The 14,816-nt window shown below is 37.5% G+C and overlaps 1 protein-coding gene across 3 annotated transcripts in view; it reads right to left on the bottom strand.

The window, feature by feature from the left end:
* Window positions 1-14,816, bottom strand: part of PDE11A (phosphodiesterase 11A) — a 413,214-nt gene that overhangs the window by 135,773 nt on the left and 262,625 nt on the right. For all 3 annotated transcript variants that reach the window (XM_060621932.3, XM_060621931.3, XM_060621933.3), the window contains exon 10: window positions 99-149. In XM_060621932.3, the coding sequence (XP_060477915.1) occupies window positions 99-149 (51 nt within the window). The remainder of the gene's footprint in view (window positions 1-98; window positions 150-14,816) is intronic.

The raw sequence follows: 14,816 nt of genomic DNA, 5'->3' as shown, positions 1-14,816 counted from the left end.
ACACCTAATGGGCGGGAGTGATTCTACAGAGGCAAATGACAAAGGATCAGAAAGCTGAGTAACATTATGTACTGGCAAGGCACTCTTTGCTTCCTTACCTTAAACTTGTCAACTTCAGCTTTTGAACATGTTGCATGGTATGACAGCACCTGATTCAGAAGAAAAGGAAAAAAAAAACCCTTTAATAACTAGACATGACTCTATTTTCTGAAATTCTCCTGGCTTAAAAAGAAACTCAGCTCATTATACCACCATGATAATAGTGAATTTTTTTATTGAAGAATAATTGACATACACTCTCCTATTAATTTCAGGTATACATCACCATGATCTGATATTTTCATACATTACAAAATGAGCCTCATGCTAAGTTTAGTTACCATCTGTCACCATATAGTTATTACGACATTATTGACTGTATTTCCTATGCTGTACATTATATCCCCAATGACTTATTTATTTTATAACTGGAAGCTTGTGCCTCTTAATCCCCCTCACCTATTTCATCTCCACTCCACCCACACCTCCCCTCTCTGCTGACTAACAGTTTATTTCTTATATCTATGAATCTGCTTCTGTTTTGTTTTATTTGTTCTTTTTTTGTTTTTAGATTCCACTTATGAGTGAAATCATACAGTATTTGTCTTCCTCTGCCTGGCTTATCTCATTTAGCATAATACCTTCTAGGTCTACCCATGTTGTTGCAAATGGCAAGAATTCATTCTTCTTTTTAATGGCTGAGTAATATTCCATTATATATATATATATGTGCATACATATATATATATGTGCATACATATATATATGTATGCATACATATATATATGTGCATACATATATATATATGTATGCATACATATATATATATGTGCATACATATATATATATATATATATATATATATATATATATATATCACATCTTCTTTATCCACTCATCTACTGATGGACACTTAGGTTGCTTTCATATCTTGGCTATTTTAAATTTTTTTTTTTTTTTCAACCTTTTTTTTTTATTTATTTTTGGGACAGAGAGAGACAGAGCATGAACGGGGGAGGGGCAGAGAGAGAGGGAGACACAGAATCGGAAACAGGCTCCAGGCTCCGAGCCATCAGCCCAGAGCCTGACGCGGGGCTCGAACTCACGGAGCGCGAGATCGTGACCTGGCTGAAGTCGGACGCTTAACCGACTGCGCCACCCAGGCGCCCCTTGGCTATTTTAAATAATGCTGCATAGAGGTGCCTGGCTGGATCAGTTGGTTAAGTCTAACTTGATTTCGGCTCAGGTCATGATCCCACGGTTCACAGAATTAAGCCTTGTGGTGGGTGCTGCACTAACAGCTTGGTGCTTGCTTGTGATTCTCTGTCTCCTCTCGCTCTGTCCCTGCCCAGCTAATGGGCTTTCTCCCTCTCCCTCTAAATAAATAAATAAATAAATAAATAAATAAATAAATAAAGCTGCAATAAACATATGGGTGCACATATCTCTTTGAAATAGCATTTTCATTTTCTTCAGATAAATACACAGAGGTGGAACTGCTGGATAATATAGTAGTTTTATTTTTAATTTCTTGAGGAACTTCCATACTGTTTTCCGTAGTGGCTGTACCAATCAATATACATTCCCACCAAAGCATACGAGGGTTCCCTTTTCTCCACATCCCCACCAACACTTGTTACTTTTTGTTTTTGTTTTTGTTTTGATAATAGGCAATCTGACTGGTGTGAGGTGGTATCTCATTGTGGTCTTCATTTGCATTTCCCTGATGATGAGTAATGTCAAACATCTTTTCATGTGTCTATTGGTCATCTGTAGGTCTTCTTTAGAAAAATGTCCATTCAAGTCCTCTGGTTGGTTGTTCTTTTGATATTAAATGGTATAAGTTCTTTACATATTTTGGATATTAACCCCTTATCAGATGTATGATTTGCAAATATCTTCTTCCATTCAGTAGGTGGCCTTTTTATTTTGTCTATGGTTTCCTTTGTTGTGCAGAAGCTTTTTAGCTTGATGTAGTCCTATTTGTTTATTTTAGCTTTTGTTGCCCTTGCCTGAGGAGACTCTTCCAAAAAGAAATATCGCTAAGAGTGATGTCAAAGAGCTTCCTGCCTCTGTTTTCTTCTAGGAGTTTTATGGCTTCAGGTCTTACATTAAAATCTTTAATCCCATTTGAATTTATTTTTGCATATGGTGTAAGATAGTACTCCAATTTCACTCTTTTGTGTGTAGCTGTCCAGTTTTCCCAACATCATTTATTGAAGAGACTGTGTTTTCAACGGTGGATTTTAATGTACACGAAATTTCCCATAACTGTGACACAGACTGTTATCTATGCAATTGCAGTGGAATCTATTATAATGCTGAATGGAGCTGCAGTCCACATGAAAGGCTAAGTATTTTATACCAGGATGTTTTTATAGTTATTTCATCAAAGGGACATGATGTGGCTGGCTCAAGATCACAGCGCCCAAAGGACACGAATATTTGTCCTGTGAAATGCTCTGGAACGTAAATAAATAAAAAGGCTGTGGGTGGTGTAGGTCTCTGTGTGTGTTTGTGTGAACTGTGGCAGACACTGTATATTGCTGACTCAACTTTCATTTCTGGTCTATTCTCACTTGCCTGCTTTTATTATGTAGGAAAGATTGTGCTGATATGCCCAACCATCTGCAATGTCTTTTGTAAGAGGATTATATTTCCCTGCCTTACTGACAGCCTTAGTATATGACTGGCATTAGACAATGCAGTGCGGGGCGGGGGGGGGGGGGGGGGGGAAGCAACAGATACCATCCTGAAGCACTCTTCAAGAGCCTTATATGGTTCTGCCATCTCCTGTTTCCTTCCACCATGGGAAGTGTGTAGCCCAAGAAGGGCTGCTCTCTCAGCCTGGACCCCAAAATGAAACAGGTACATTAGGCACAGCCACAGCCACCCCACAGCTGTTGGTGTGTCCTGTGAGTATGAAATCAAGCTTTGTGGTTTATCGCTACATTGCAACTTACCGAATCAGAGGCTTAAAAGTCAAAAGTCCAATTCACAGGCTCCCTGTATCTGGGAGAAGTCCTGTGGAGCGGACGTGTGATGCTCCTCTGGTCAGTGAAATGTAAGTGGGAGTGCTGGGGCTGCCTCTTGACCTTTTCTTTGGCCTGAGAAACAGCTATAAGGCTTGGATAGTCTGTGCAGCAGATACAGGCAGCAACATCTGTGCAGCAAAGTCTGGTGTCTATGAGGTGAAAACTATGAATGACTGCTTGTTATGGCTGGTAGAGCAGAACGGGAAAGAGAAATGAGTCTGGCCCTGGACTGCCCTGCCTCAGACTTTTTGTTACCCAAGACAAATAAACACACATTTGCTTAAGTCAGTATTGGAATGTTACAAGGTGTATCTATATATGTCTCTCTAGATCTACACACACACACACAACTTGTAAGTTACATATTTTATACTACCAATCCCATGCTTAATCTATACAAACTTCAAACAAATAAATCTAGGAAGTGCTAAATCATTTCAACTACCAATCTTAGAGAACTGCATTATACATTTGGTTCTGAAAAGTAAAATAACACATTTTCTCTTGTTAAATGCAGCATTTCCCAAATCTAATTAGCCACAGAACTCCCTTTTAGATGATACTGTATATTAATCTAGTAACATTCCAACCTAATAGCCTATTGGCCAAAAACTCTGAGAAATGTTGATGAGAAACATACACCATCTGTAGCAGGGCCACAATGGAGACAGTGTCACAGGGGGCAGATCACAGCCTCTTGAGCCAGCTTCCCAGGTATGGGAGTTTGGGCAAGTGTCTTAGTCTTCTCTACACCATTTTGTAAAATGGTATAATACTAACACTAAATAGGTATCTCCTGCTTAACATCCATAAGCTATTGTTGAAAATCAGGTTCCACCTGAAAATGCCAACAGGGAGCCTGTTTTCCATTATTTTTAATTGAAAAAAATTATAATGCATTATAAAACATGCAACGACTTCCTGCAACTTAATGAAAACACAGTAAAATTAATATGTATGTATGCAACAAGAAAATGTGAGGTTACAAATGGCTTCAAGTGTTTATTTTCTGATAATAACCAAAACAGTCTTAACAAAAAGTTGCTTTATATTCAGTGGTGTCTTCTCTCCCATCATAAACACCTTGATCTGTTAAGTTTCTCAGGATCCCCATAAGAGTGAAACCATATGGTATCTGTCTTTCTCTGTATGGCTTATTTCACTTAGCATAACACTCTCCAGTTCCATCAATGTTGTTACAAAGGGCCATATTTCATTCTTTCTCATTGCCACGTAGTACTCCATTGTGTATATAAACCACAATTTCCCATGGGGGAGGGGAAGGGAAAAAAAAAGAGGTTAGAGTGGGAGAGAGCCAAAGCATAAGAGACTGTTAAAAACTGAGAACAAACAGGGTTGATGGGGGGTGGGAGGGAGGGGAGGGTGGGTGATGAGTATTGAGGAGGGCACCTTTTGGGATGAGCACTGGGTGTTGTATGGAAACCAATTTGACAATAAACTTCATATATTGAAAAAAAAAATAAACACCTTGATCACTCACTTCTTTTCCCATAGTTTTCTCACTGCCTTTTCATCTTTGGGAGGGACTCTTTGTCAAACACTACTAAGCAAAAGCCAGAGCTAAATGTTAGAGGCTTGGTGGTGACGCATCAGGAGAAATTGCATCTCAGTAGCAGCAACAACCAAGATGCACAGCCTCATTGTTAAATTCTGCATGGTTCTCAACGTGTCTACAAATGATTTGGACGTTCTTTAGACCAATTCTATCTAGAGTGTAAATCAAAATTTTTCCCACACCTCATTTTGTTTTTTAAAAAGTTATACAGAGTTTTGTGGACAAAGGTATATTTTCCCCCCAGTATAAACAAAGGCACAAAAATGCTGTACTGAGAAAGAAATATGTTCTATGAGGTTTGGTCATAAAAAACCAAGAGATTTTCTACTGGGGAGATTCTGTGGTGTGGGCCTGTACTTCACACAGTTCTTGGGAAGGTTAAATGGGATAAAACATGACAAAGACTTGGCACTCAAGTCATCAATTTATAGTTCTTACATTAATATTCAATTACAGTTCTGCCATATAAATATTTGGCAGAATATTGTGTCATCATATATTATCATCATTGGCTCGTAATTATTTATAGGTATTTTCAATGCCTATAGTATTGGTTTAAGGAGTAGAACCCAGTGACTCATTACTTACATATGACAGCCAGTACTCATCCAAACAAGTGCCCTCCTTAATGCCCATCACCCATTTAGCCTATCTCCCCACCACCTCCCCTCCAGCAACCCTCAGTTTGTTCTTCATATTTAAGAGTCTCTTATGGCTTGCCTTCCTCTCTATTTTTATCTTATTTTGCCTTTCTTTCTCCTATGTTCATCGGTTAGGTTTCTTAAATTCCACATGAGTGAAATCATATGGTATTTGTCTTTCTGACTGACTTATTTCGCTTAGCATAATACATTTTAGTTCCATCCACAATGTTGCAAATGACAAAATTTCATTCTTTTTGATTGCAAAGTAGTATTCCATTGAATATGTATACCACATCTTTATCCATTCATCAGTTGATAAACATTTGGATTTTTTCCATAATTTGGCTATTGTTGATAGTGCTGCTATAAACATTGGAGTGCATGTGACCCTTCGAATCAGCATTTTTATATCGTTTGGATAAATACCTAGTAGTGCAATTGCTGAGTCGTAGGGTAGTTCTATATTTAACTTTTCGAGAAACCTCCATACTGTTTTCCAGAGTGGCTGCACCAGTTTGCATTCCCACCAACAGTGCAAAAGTGTTCTCCTTTCTCCGCATCCTTGCCAACATCTGCTGTATCCTGAGTTGTTCATTTTAGCCAATCTGACAGGTGTGAGGTGGCACCTCTTTGTTGTTTTGATTTGTATTTCTTTGACGATGAGTGATGTTGAGCATCTTTTCATGTGCCTGCTATCTGGATGTCTTCTTTGGAAAAGTGTCTATTCATGTCTTCTGCCCATTTCTTGACTGGATTATTTGTTTTTTGGGAGTTGAGTTTGATAAGTTCTTTATAGATTTTGGATACTAACCCTTTACCCAATATGTCATTTGCAAATATCTTATCCCATTCCATTAGTTGCCTTTTAGTTTTTTTGATTATTTCCTTCGTTGTGCAGAAGGCTTTTAACTTGATGAAGTCCCAATAGTTCATTTTGCTTTTGTTTCCCTTGCCTCCAGAGACATGTCTATTAAGAAGTCACTGTGGCAGAGGTCAAAGAGGTTGCTGCCTGTTTTCTTCTGTAGGATTATAATGGTTTTCTGTCACATTTAGGTCTTTTATCCATTTTGAATTCATTTTTGTGTATAATGTAAGAAAGCAGCCCAGTTTCATTCTTCTGCATGTCACTGACCAGTTTTCCCAGCATCATTTGCTGAAGAGACTGTCTTTTTTCTATTTGACATTCTTTCCTGCTTTGTCAAATATTAGCTGGCTATACATTTGTGGGTCGATGAGGTGAGGACTTCTGAGTTTTCTATTCTGTTCCATTGATCTATATGTCTGTTTTTGTGCCAGCACCACACTTTCTTGATGATTTCAGCTTTGTAATATAGCTTGAAGTCCAGAATTGTGATGCTTCCAGGTTTGCTTTTCTTTTTCAACATTACTTTGGCTATTCAGAGTCTTTTCTGGTTCCATACAAATTTTAGAATTATTTGTTCTAGCTCTGTGAAAAATACTGATGTTATTTTGATAGGGATTGCATTGAATGTGCAAATTGCTTTGGGTAGTGTCAACATTTTAACAATATTTGTTCTTCCAATCCATGAGCATGGAACATTTCTCCATTTCTTTGTGTCTTCTTCAATTTCTTTCATAAGCTTTCTATAGTTTTCAGCATACAGATCTTTTACTTTTTGCTTAGTTTTATTCCTAGGTATCTTATGGCTTTTGGTGTAATTGTAAATGGGATCAATTCCTTGATTTCTCTTTCTGCTGCTTCATTATTGGTGTATATAAATGCAACTGATTCCTATACATTGGTTTTATATCCTGTGACTTTGCTGAAGTCATGTATCTGTTCTAGCAGTTTTTTGGTGGAGTCTTTTGGGTTTTCTATGTTGAGTGCCATGTCGTCTGCAAAGAGTGAGCATTTGATTTCTTCCTTGCCCATTTGGATGCCTTTTATTTCTTTTTGTTCTTGGATTGCTGAGGCTAGGACTTCCAGTATTATGTTGAACAACAGTGGTAAGAGTGGACATCCCTGTCATGTTCCTGACCTTAGGGGGAAAGCTCTCAGTTTTTCCCCATTGAAGATGATATTAGCTGTGGGTCTTTCACATATGGCCTTAATGATGTTGAGGTATGTCCCTTCTACCCCTACTTTCTTGATTAAGTTTGTTTTTTGAGAGAGAGTGGGAGAGAGAGACAGAGAGGACAGGGGAGGGGCAGAGACAGAGGGAGAGACAGAATATGAAGCAGGCTCTGTGCTGTCATCAGAGCCTGACGTGGGGCTCCATCTCATGACCCTGAGATCATGACCTGAGCTGAAATCAAGAGTCAGACGCTTAACTGATTGAGCCACCCAGGCGTCGCCCCCCCCCCCTAAAATTTATCTTTACTTAAAAAATAAAATAAAATTCCACAAAAATTCAACCTGAAATTCAAAAGCTCTGCCACTAGGTTGTGCTTAGCCAGTCTTTTACTATTTCAGGCATACTACCCACTCGACTTGTTATAATCAAATTTTCCCACAACCTTTACCATTTGTTTAAAAAAGGAGCTATTTAATTGCAACTATTTGAATCAGTGAAGCAGACAATTATTACAATTAGGACGTTTTGTCCACTTTACACCACTTACCACAGTTGGAGTAATTAGTTTGCATCACCTACCTTCCCCACTAGACTGTAAGCACTATGAAGGATCAGATCTGGTTTTGGTCACCAATGTATATCTCATTCCTAGGAGTGTGCTTGATACTTAGTTCACACTCATTTGATGAATTAAGGAATAAAAAATAAAATGATCTTTAAAAAAAAAAAAAAGACTCTCTCCATTTCCCATATGCTTCATTGCTTGTATTATTAGTGGCCTTAATTGATATCTTTTCCTCAGAGAAATCATAATATGTCTTAGAGCATAAACTGAGCAATGTAGTAGGGTTGCCAGATTTAGCAAATAAAAATATAGGCTACCTGGTTAAATACGAATTTCAGGTCAACAATCAATATTTGCAAAATTGGGAACATACTTATTCTAAAAATATTATCTGTTGTTGATACGAAATTCAAATTTAACTGGGTGTCTTGTGTTTTTACCTAGAAACCTTACTTCTACTCTCTCTAAATTAAAAAGTCTAGAAACAAATATGGAAAACTCTAGGCCACATCCCAAAATATTCATGTTCCTTCCCTACCTTCACCCTACAACATCTCCCAGTGATCTTTTCCTAACAGTATTTTATCTGCAAACCTACCAAATGCCTTGAGTCTGGAATCTTTCAGCAATGCTAAATAACCTCATTAATTTATGATCTGTGACAAATCTATGGATGGATGCCACTGAAAGAAATAAAACAAAAGTAATTCCTGATTACTTTTAGCGAAGCAAGTATTAAAGAGAGAATCATTATAGTTATATATATATATCACTATATATTATATATATATGTTATATATATATCACTATATATAATATATATATATGTTATATATATATCACTATATATAATATATATATATGTTATATATATATCACTATATATAATATATACGTTATATATATTATATATATGTTATATATGTTATATATATAATATATATGTGTTATATATTATATATATTATATATAATATATATGTGTTATATATGTCATGACCTAGAGGTTTTTCTTTTTAAAAAAAAAAAAATTACTATTGAAGTATAATGACATACAATGTTATATTAGTTTCAGGTGTCTAACGTATTGATTCAACAATTCTACAGATTACTCAGTGCTCACCATGGTAAGTATAGTCACCATACAATCCTATTACAATTTTATTGACTATACTCCTTATATTGTATTTTCCATCTCTGTGACTTACTTTTTTTTATAACTTGAAGTTTCTACCTCTTAATCCCTTTCACCTATTTTGCCCATCCCCCCCCCCCCCCCCACTCCTTCCACTCTGACAACCACCAGTTTGTTCTCAACATTTAAGAGTGTGGGGTTTTGTTTGTTCATTTGTTTTTTTTATATTCCATATGTAAGTGAAATCATATGGTATTTGTCTCTATGTGACTTCTTTCACTTAGCATAATGCCCTCAAGGTCCATCCATGTTGTTGCAAATACAGAATTATATTTTCTTTAACTACTATTGTGAGACCCTCTTGGATAAGTGAATACTTCCTCCATGATTCCAGACTATGTTAATTTTATAAGAATTCCATAAACTGTACATTTCATACCAAGAATTTAGGTATCCATTTTTGAGTAATAATACCTTTGAGTAAACATGCTTTAATTCAATGCACTGTAATAGTTTCAAGAAAGAAGCATTTGTAAATGTTAATTATATAAATGTCTTCCCTATGAGGAATATTGTTAGGTTATGAGTTTAGCCATAATAAACACACTCATCAATTTTTTTTGACAGCTAAATAAAATTTGTATGAAGCTTACATACAAAAGTAAACAACTGATCCACAGAACACTTAACAAATATTAAACTTTCACAAGAAAATTTTTATCTCTGATGGCTTTATCTTCTGTGTCTATTAAGTTAGAAAATATTTAAAAGTAAAAACTGGTGACTCAGTCTTGTTGGTGAACTCTAACTTGAGAAATCTTAATAGTTGCAAAAATAAATTACTATTTGCAAAACCCTACCAACTTCAATTAACTTTTGGATTGAACTTTCTCCTAGCAAAACAAAAAAGAGCAAGAAAAGCAAGATAAAGCAATTATCAGACCCATGAACAACACAGTATAGAGCTCCTGTTTTTGTGTTGAGTTTCTACGGTAGGAAAAAAAAAAACAACTGCATTTCAAAAGAAAAACAATGAGGGGCGCCTGGGTGGCGCAGTCGGTTAAGCGTCCGACTTCAGCCAGGTCACGATCTCGCGGTCCGTGAGTTCGAGCCCCGCGTCAGGCTCTGGGCTGATGGCTCGGAGCCTGGAGCTTGTTTCCGATTCTGTGTCTCCCTCTCTCTCTGCCCCTCCCCCGTTCATGCTCTGTCTCTCTCTGTCCCAAAAATAAATAAAAAACGTTGAAAAAAAAAAATTAAAAAAAAAAAAAAAAAAAAAAAAAAAGAAAAACAATGAGCAGAGCTATGAAACAGGACAGCCCGGCAAGCTTTGTTCTCTGCCACATGCGGTTCAAGACCAGAGCCAAATGCTTGCTTTCAGTTCCCAGGAACTGCCCCTGACTAGTTTACTGTAAATCTCTCATATCAATAGTTTTCAATATTAATTTATTGTAGATCTGGGCAGCCATTTGCTCCTGAAATGAGAAATGGGCCATTACAGATACCGGCTGAGAAGAGCATGCGTGTAAAGAACTACTTAACAGGGAAGAGGAACACAGACTTCACGGAAGCCGCAGACTGGTTGTCTTGGGCAGGAAACGACTGCATAAATATTTACTGATATGTTTATGGCTCTGGCGGCAAAGTCACACTTGGTGGCACTTGGAATCTAAACTGATATCAAAGTTAAGTTAAGCTGATGCAAAGTAAAATCCCAAATAAATTATGGGCATTTCACTTGACCATTAACCTCCTAAATTTCAGTCTCTCTTCATTTTTCTGGCTACTCTCCAATGTATCCTTCCTGTTTACCTTTTCTCCCTTCTCCCTCCATTTCAAATGTTAATTAACAAAATTCTCTCCCTTTCTCACACAGAATAGTTTTTCACACTCTCTGAATTTCACACCCTGTTTTTCACACCTTTGCTGGTGGCAGTCAAAATCTATTCCCTCATGTCTTTACTACCCCTAAGGGGGCTTATCAAGGGTTTTCCCATGAAATGCTGGCACCTATAGTTAGATAATACTTCATCCATGTTGTTATACATCATGGATCCTCATACACATCCTATGTCATGCATTAGCTCAGTGGTTCTCAAACTCTTGCATGCATCAGAGCACAGATGGCTGTGCCCTGCTTCCAGAGTTCCTGGGGCAGCAGGTCTGGGGTGGGGCCAGAGTATTTGTATTTCTAACAAGTTCCCAGGTGATAGAGACCCCAGAATTGGACCCCCAAATGTATGGCCAACTAATCTTTGACAGATTAGGAAAGAGTATCCAATGGAAAGAAGACAATCTCTTTAACAAATGGTGCTGGGAGAACTGGACAGCAACATGCAGAAGAATGAAACTAGACTTCTTACACCATTCACAAAAATAAACTTAAAATGGATTAAGGACCTGAATGTGAGACAGGAAACCATCAAAACCCTAGAGGAGAAAGCAGGAAAAAACCTCTTTGACCTCAGCCACAGCAATTTCTTACTCCAAAGACAAGGGAATTAAAAGCAAAAATGAACTATTAGGACCTCATCAAGATAAAAAGCTTCTGCACTGCAAAGGAAACAATCAACAAAACTAAAAGGCAACCGACAGAATGGGAAAAGATATTTGCAAATGACATATCAGACAAAGGGCTAGTATCCAAAATCTATAAAGAACTCACCAAACTCCACACCCCAAAAAACAAATAATCCAGTGAAGAAATGGGCAGAAGACATGAATAGACACTTTTCTAAAGAAGACATCCAGATGGCCAACAGGCACATGAAAAGATGCTCAACATCACTCCTCATCAGGGAAATACAAATGAAAACCACACTGAGATACCACCTCCTGCAGGTCAGAGTGGCTAAAATGAACAAATCAGGAGACTATAGATGCTGGCGAGGCTGTGGAGAAATGGGAACCCTCTTGCATTGTTGGTGAGAATGCAAACTGGTGCAGCTGCTCTGGAAGACAGTGGGAGGTTCCTCAAAACATTAAAAATAGGTCTACCCTATGATGGACACAGCAATATCACTGCTAGGAATTTACCCAAGGGATACAGGAGTGCTGATGCCTAGGGGCATTTGCACCCCAATGTTTATAGCAGCACTTTCAACAATAGCCAAATTATTGCCCATCAACTGACGAATGGATAAAGAAGATGTGGTTTACATATACAATGGAATACTACTTGGCAATGAGAAAGAATGATATCTGGCCATTTGCAGCAACATGGATGGAACTGGAGGGTATTAGGCTAAGTGAAATAAGTCAGGCAGAAAAAGACAGATACCATATGTTTTCACTCATATATGGATCCTGAGAAACTTAACAGAAGACCATGGGGGAAGGGAAGGGGAAAAAAAAGTTACAGAGAGGGAGGGAGGCAAACCATAAGAGACTCTTAAATACTGAGAACAAACTGAGGGTTGATGGGGGGTGGGGGAGAGGGGAAAGTGGGTGATGGGCATTGAGGAGGGCACCTGTGGGATGAGCATTGGGTGATGTATGAAAACAATTTGACAATAAATTATATTTAATATTAAAAACAAAACAAAATAAAATGCAAAAAAAAAAAAAGAATTGTGTTTGAAATTGGAGATGAGTCCGATGTATGAATTCTAGTATATGAATTTTATGGTGTCTGTTCAACTTTTGCTTATTTCCTGATTCTCTTCTGTGTTTCAAAGAGCTGTGTTTGGTAGGCAGAATCTTCAAATAATGGCATTACAGTATATGCTAATTAAATATTCTTTATATTTAACATATATAGTACATGTAGTATATGCTCATTAAATATTTTTGATTTGACTAAACATTCTGATACCTATAGAAGAAAATTATTTATAAGGGAATGATTATGACTGGCTTTTTTTTGTTGTTATATAGCTTTAAGGAATTGCTTAGTTACTAATTTCAATCATTTCAACGACCTTAGTGTGAAAAGATACAGGAACACCCTAGGTCTTTTGAAAAGTTATATGTGGTAATAATTCTTCCAAGTTTTAAAATTTTTTTAGTAGTCTCTCATTAAAGATCTCAATCATTAATACTTAAATTAAAAAGATTTCTTTTGGACTAATTCTTAGTGTGATTAAATATGATTCGATATATACACACAAAGGACTATAATTTATAACTGCTTCAAAATAAGTGTTCCTTTCCCACAATCACATGTCTCCCCACATTATGTTTTAATGTGAGGCTGCTTTTCTTAATCACATAGGTTATTATATGTATTAATGTTTCACAAATGCTTTTCTAATGAACTCCTTCTTACTTGTTTTTCTTTTGTTAATTCGAATTTCTTTTGTTAATTCAAACAGAGGAGAACATAACATTTCTCTGGACTAACTGAGCAATTTGGATTGGTTATTATTGTGTCTGAAATGACTATATGTGCCAGTGGTTTTTCAAATCTATAATTTACATGTCTGGAACTATTAGTAGTCTGATTTCACTTAATGGAATACTTTTAAATAGCCCTTTATTGGGGCTACTTTATTGGGTATTTATTGGGTAGCCCTTTATTGGGTATTTATATATATTCATTTTCTATCTCTCTCGCTTCATGGTTTTTGCATAATCAAAAAGACCACTGTTGTTGGTGATTTGAGAGAAATATATGTTGCTTATTTTTGGTGGTTATGCAAGAGCCATGGAGACTTTATATTTGATGCAGCATGGTTTTGCTGGGAGCTCCCTCTGGAGTAAAAGGAGTAAAGCACAGTTGGAGACACTGTTAACCTGATTGGGGTCACAGGGATAACTGGCTGCCATGGAGGAAAGAGAAGTCCAAAAGTAAGACTAAAAAGGACGTTTTTTAATCTGTCTCAGATAAGGTTGGTAGTGGCCATTGAAATCAGATTAGATTTGCAGGAATAAGTCAGAGAACAGCATTAATGTAGTTGGGATGTCTAAATCATTAGTCATTCATTCAACCAAGAAATATCTATTGAGGATGTAATTTGTGCCAAGCTCTGTGCACATGGTCCCTGTCTTAATGCAACTTCTGTCTCAGCAGTAAGGAGTTACTAAATAGGCAAATATATGCATTGAAATAATTGCTACAAAGTCAATTGGCAAGATGCTGAAAGACAGTGAGGGTGGGCCAGGTGTGGGAGGTGACAGGAAAATTGGTTAGAGACAGCCTTGCTGAGATGATATTTAAGGTGAGACCTAAATAACAGAAAGGAGCTAGCAAAGCCAAGGGGTGGAGGGAAGATGTTTTGGGCAGAAGGTGAAGGTGCTTCTCAGGCTAATGTGAGTAAGGCAGGGATGGCCTGAGATGAGGTGGAAGTGCTGGGCAGAGGCCAGGCCATCCGGGGCCTTGTAGGCCAATAAAGGATTTTATTATAATCAATGGGAAGACACTGAGGGGTTTTAGGCAAGAGACTGACATAATCTGGTTAGCTTTCACATCACTGAGATTTTGGAAGCCCTTTGTGTACTTCTCAATTATACCCCTTTCTAGAAGTGACCACCACTCTGACTTCTGAAGCATTCGTCCTCTTGGTATATTATGTAGCTTTGCCTGTTCTTGAACTTACAAAAAGGGATCCTCACCACATGTAGAACATGATCCTTGCTGCTGCATAGAGGATGGACTGGAGGTGAGCAAGAGTGGATATGGAAGAGAGAACAGTGGCTGGCCTAAGACAGTGGAATTGGAGACCGAGATCTGTGAAGACAATGCACAGGGATCTGGAAAGAAGCGCCCTGCCCAGGGAGAAAAGGACCAGAACCACAAAATTCTCAGCATTTGTCTGTATTGCTTGAGACCCTGGCAACCCAAGTCCCCAG

This window comes from Panthera onca, chromosome C1, assembly GCF_046562875.1.
Source record: "Panthera onca isolate mPanOnc1 chromosome C1, mPanOnc1 haplotype 2, whole genome shotgun sequence".
Classification (NCBI taxonomy): Eukaryota; Metazoa; Chordata; class Mammalia; order Carnivora; family Felidae; genus Panthera; species Panthera onca.
The sequence above is the reverse complement of the archived record's forward strand: the minus strand, read 5'-3'. Positions and strand labels throughout refer to the sequence as shown.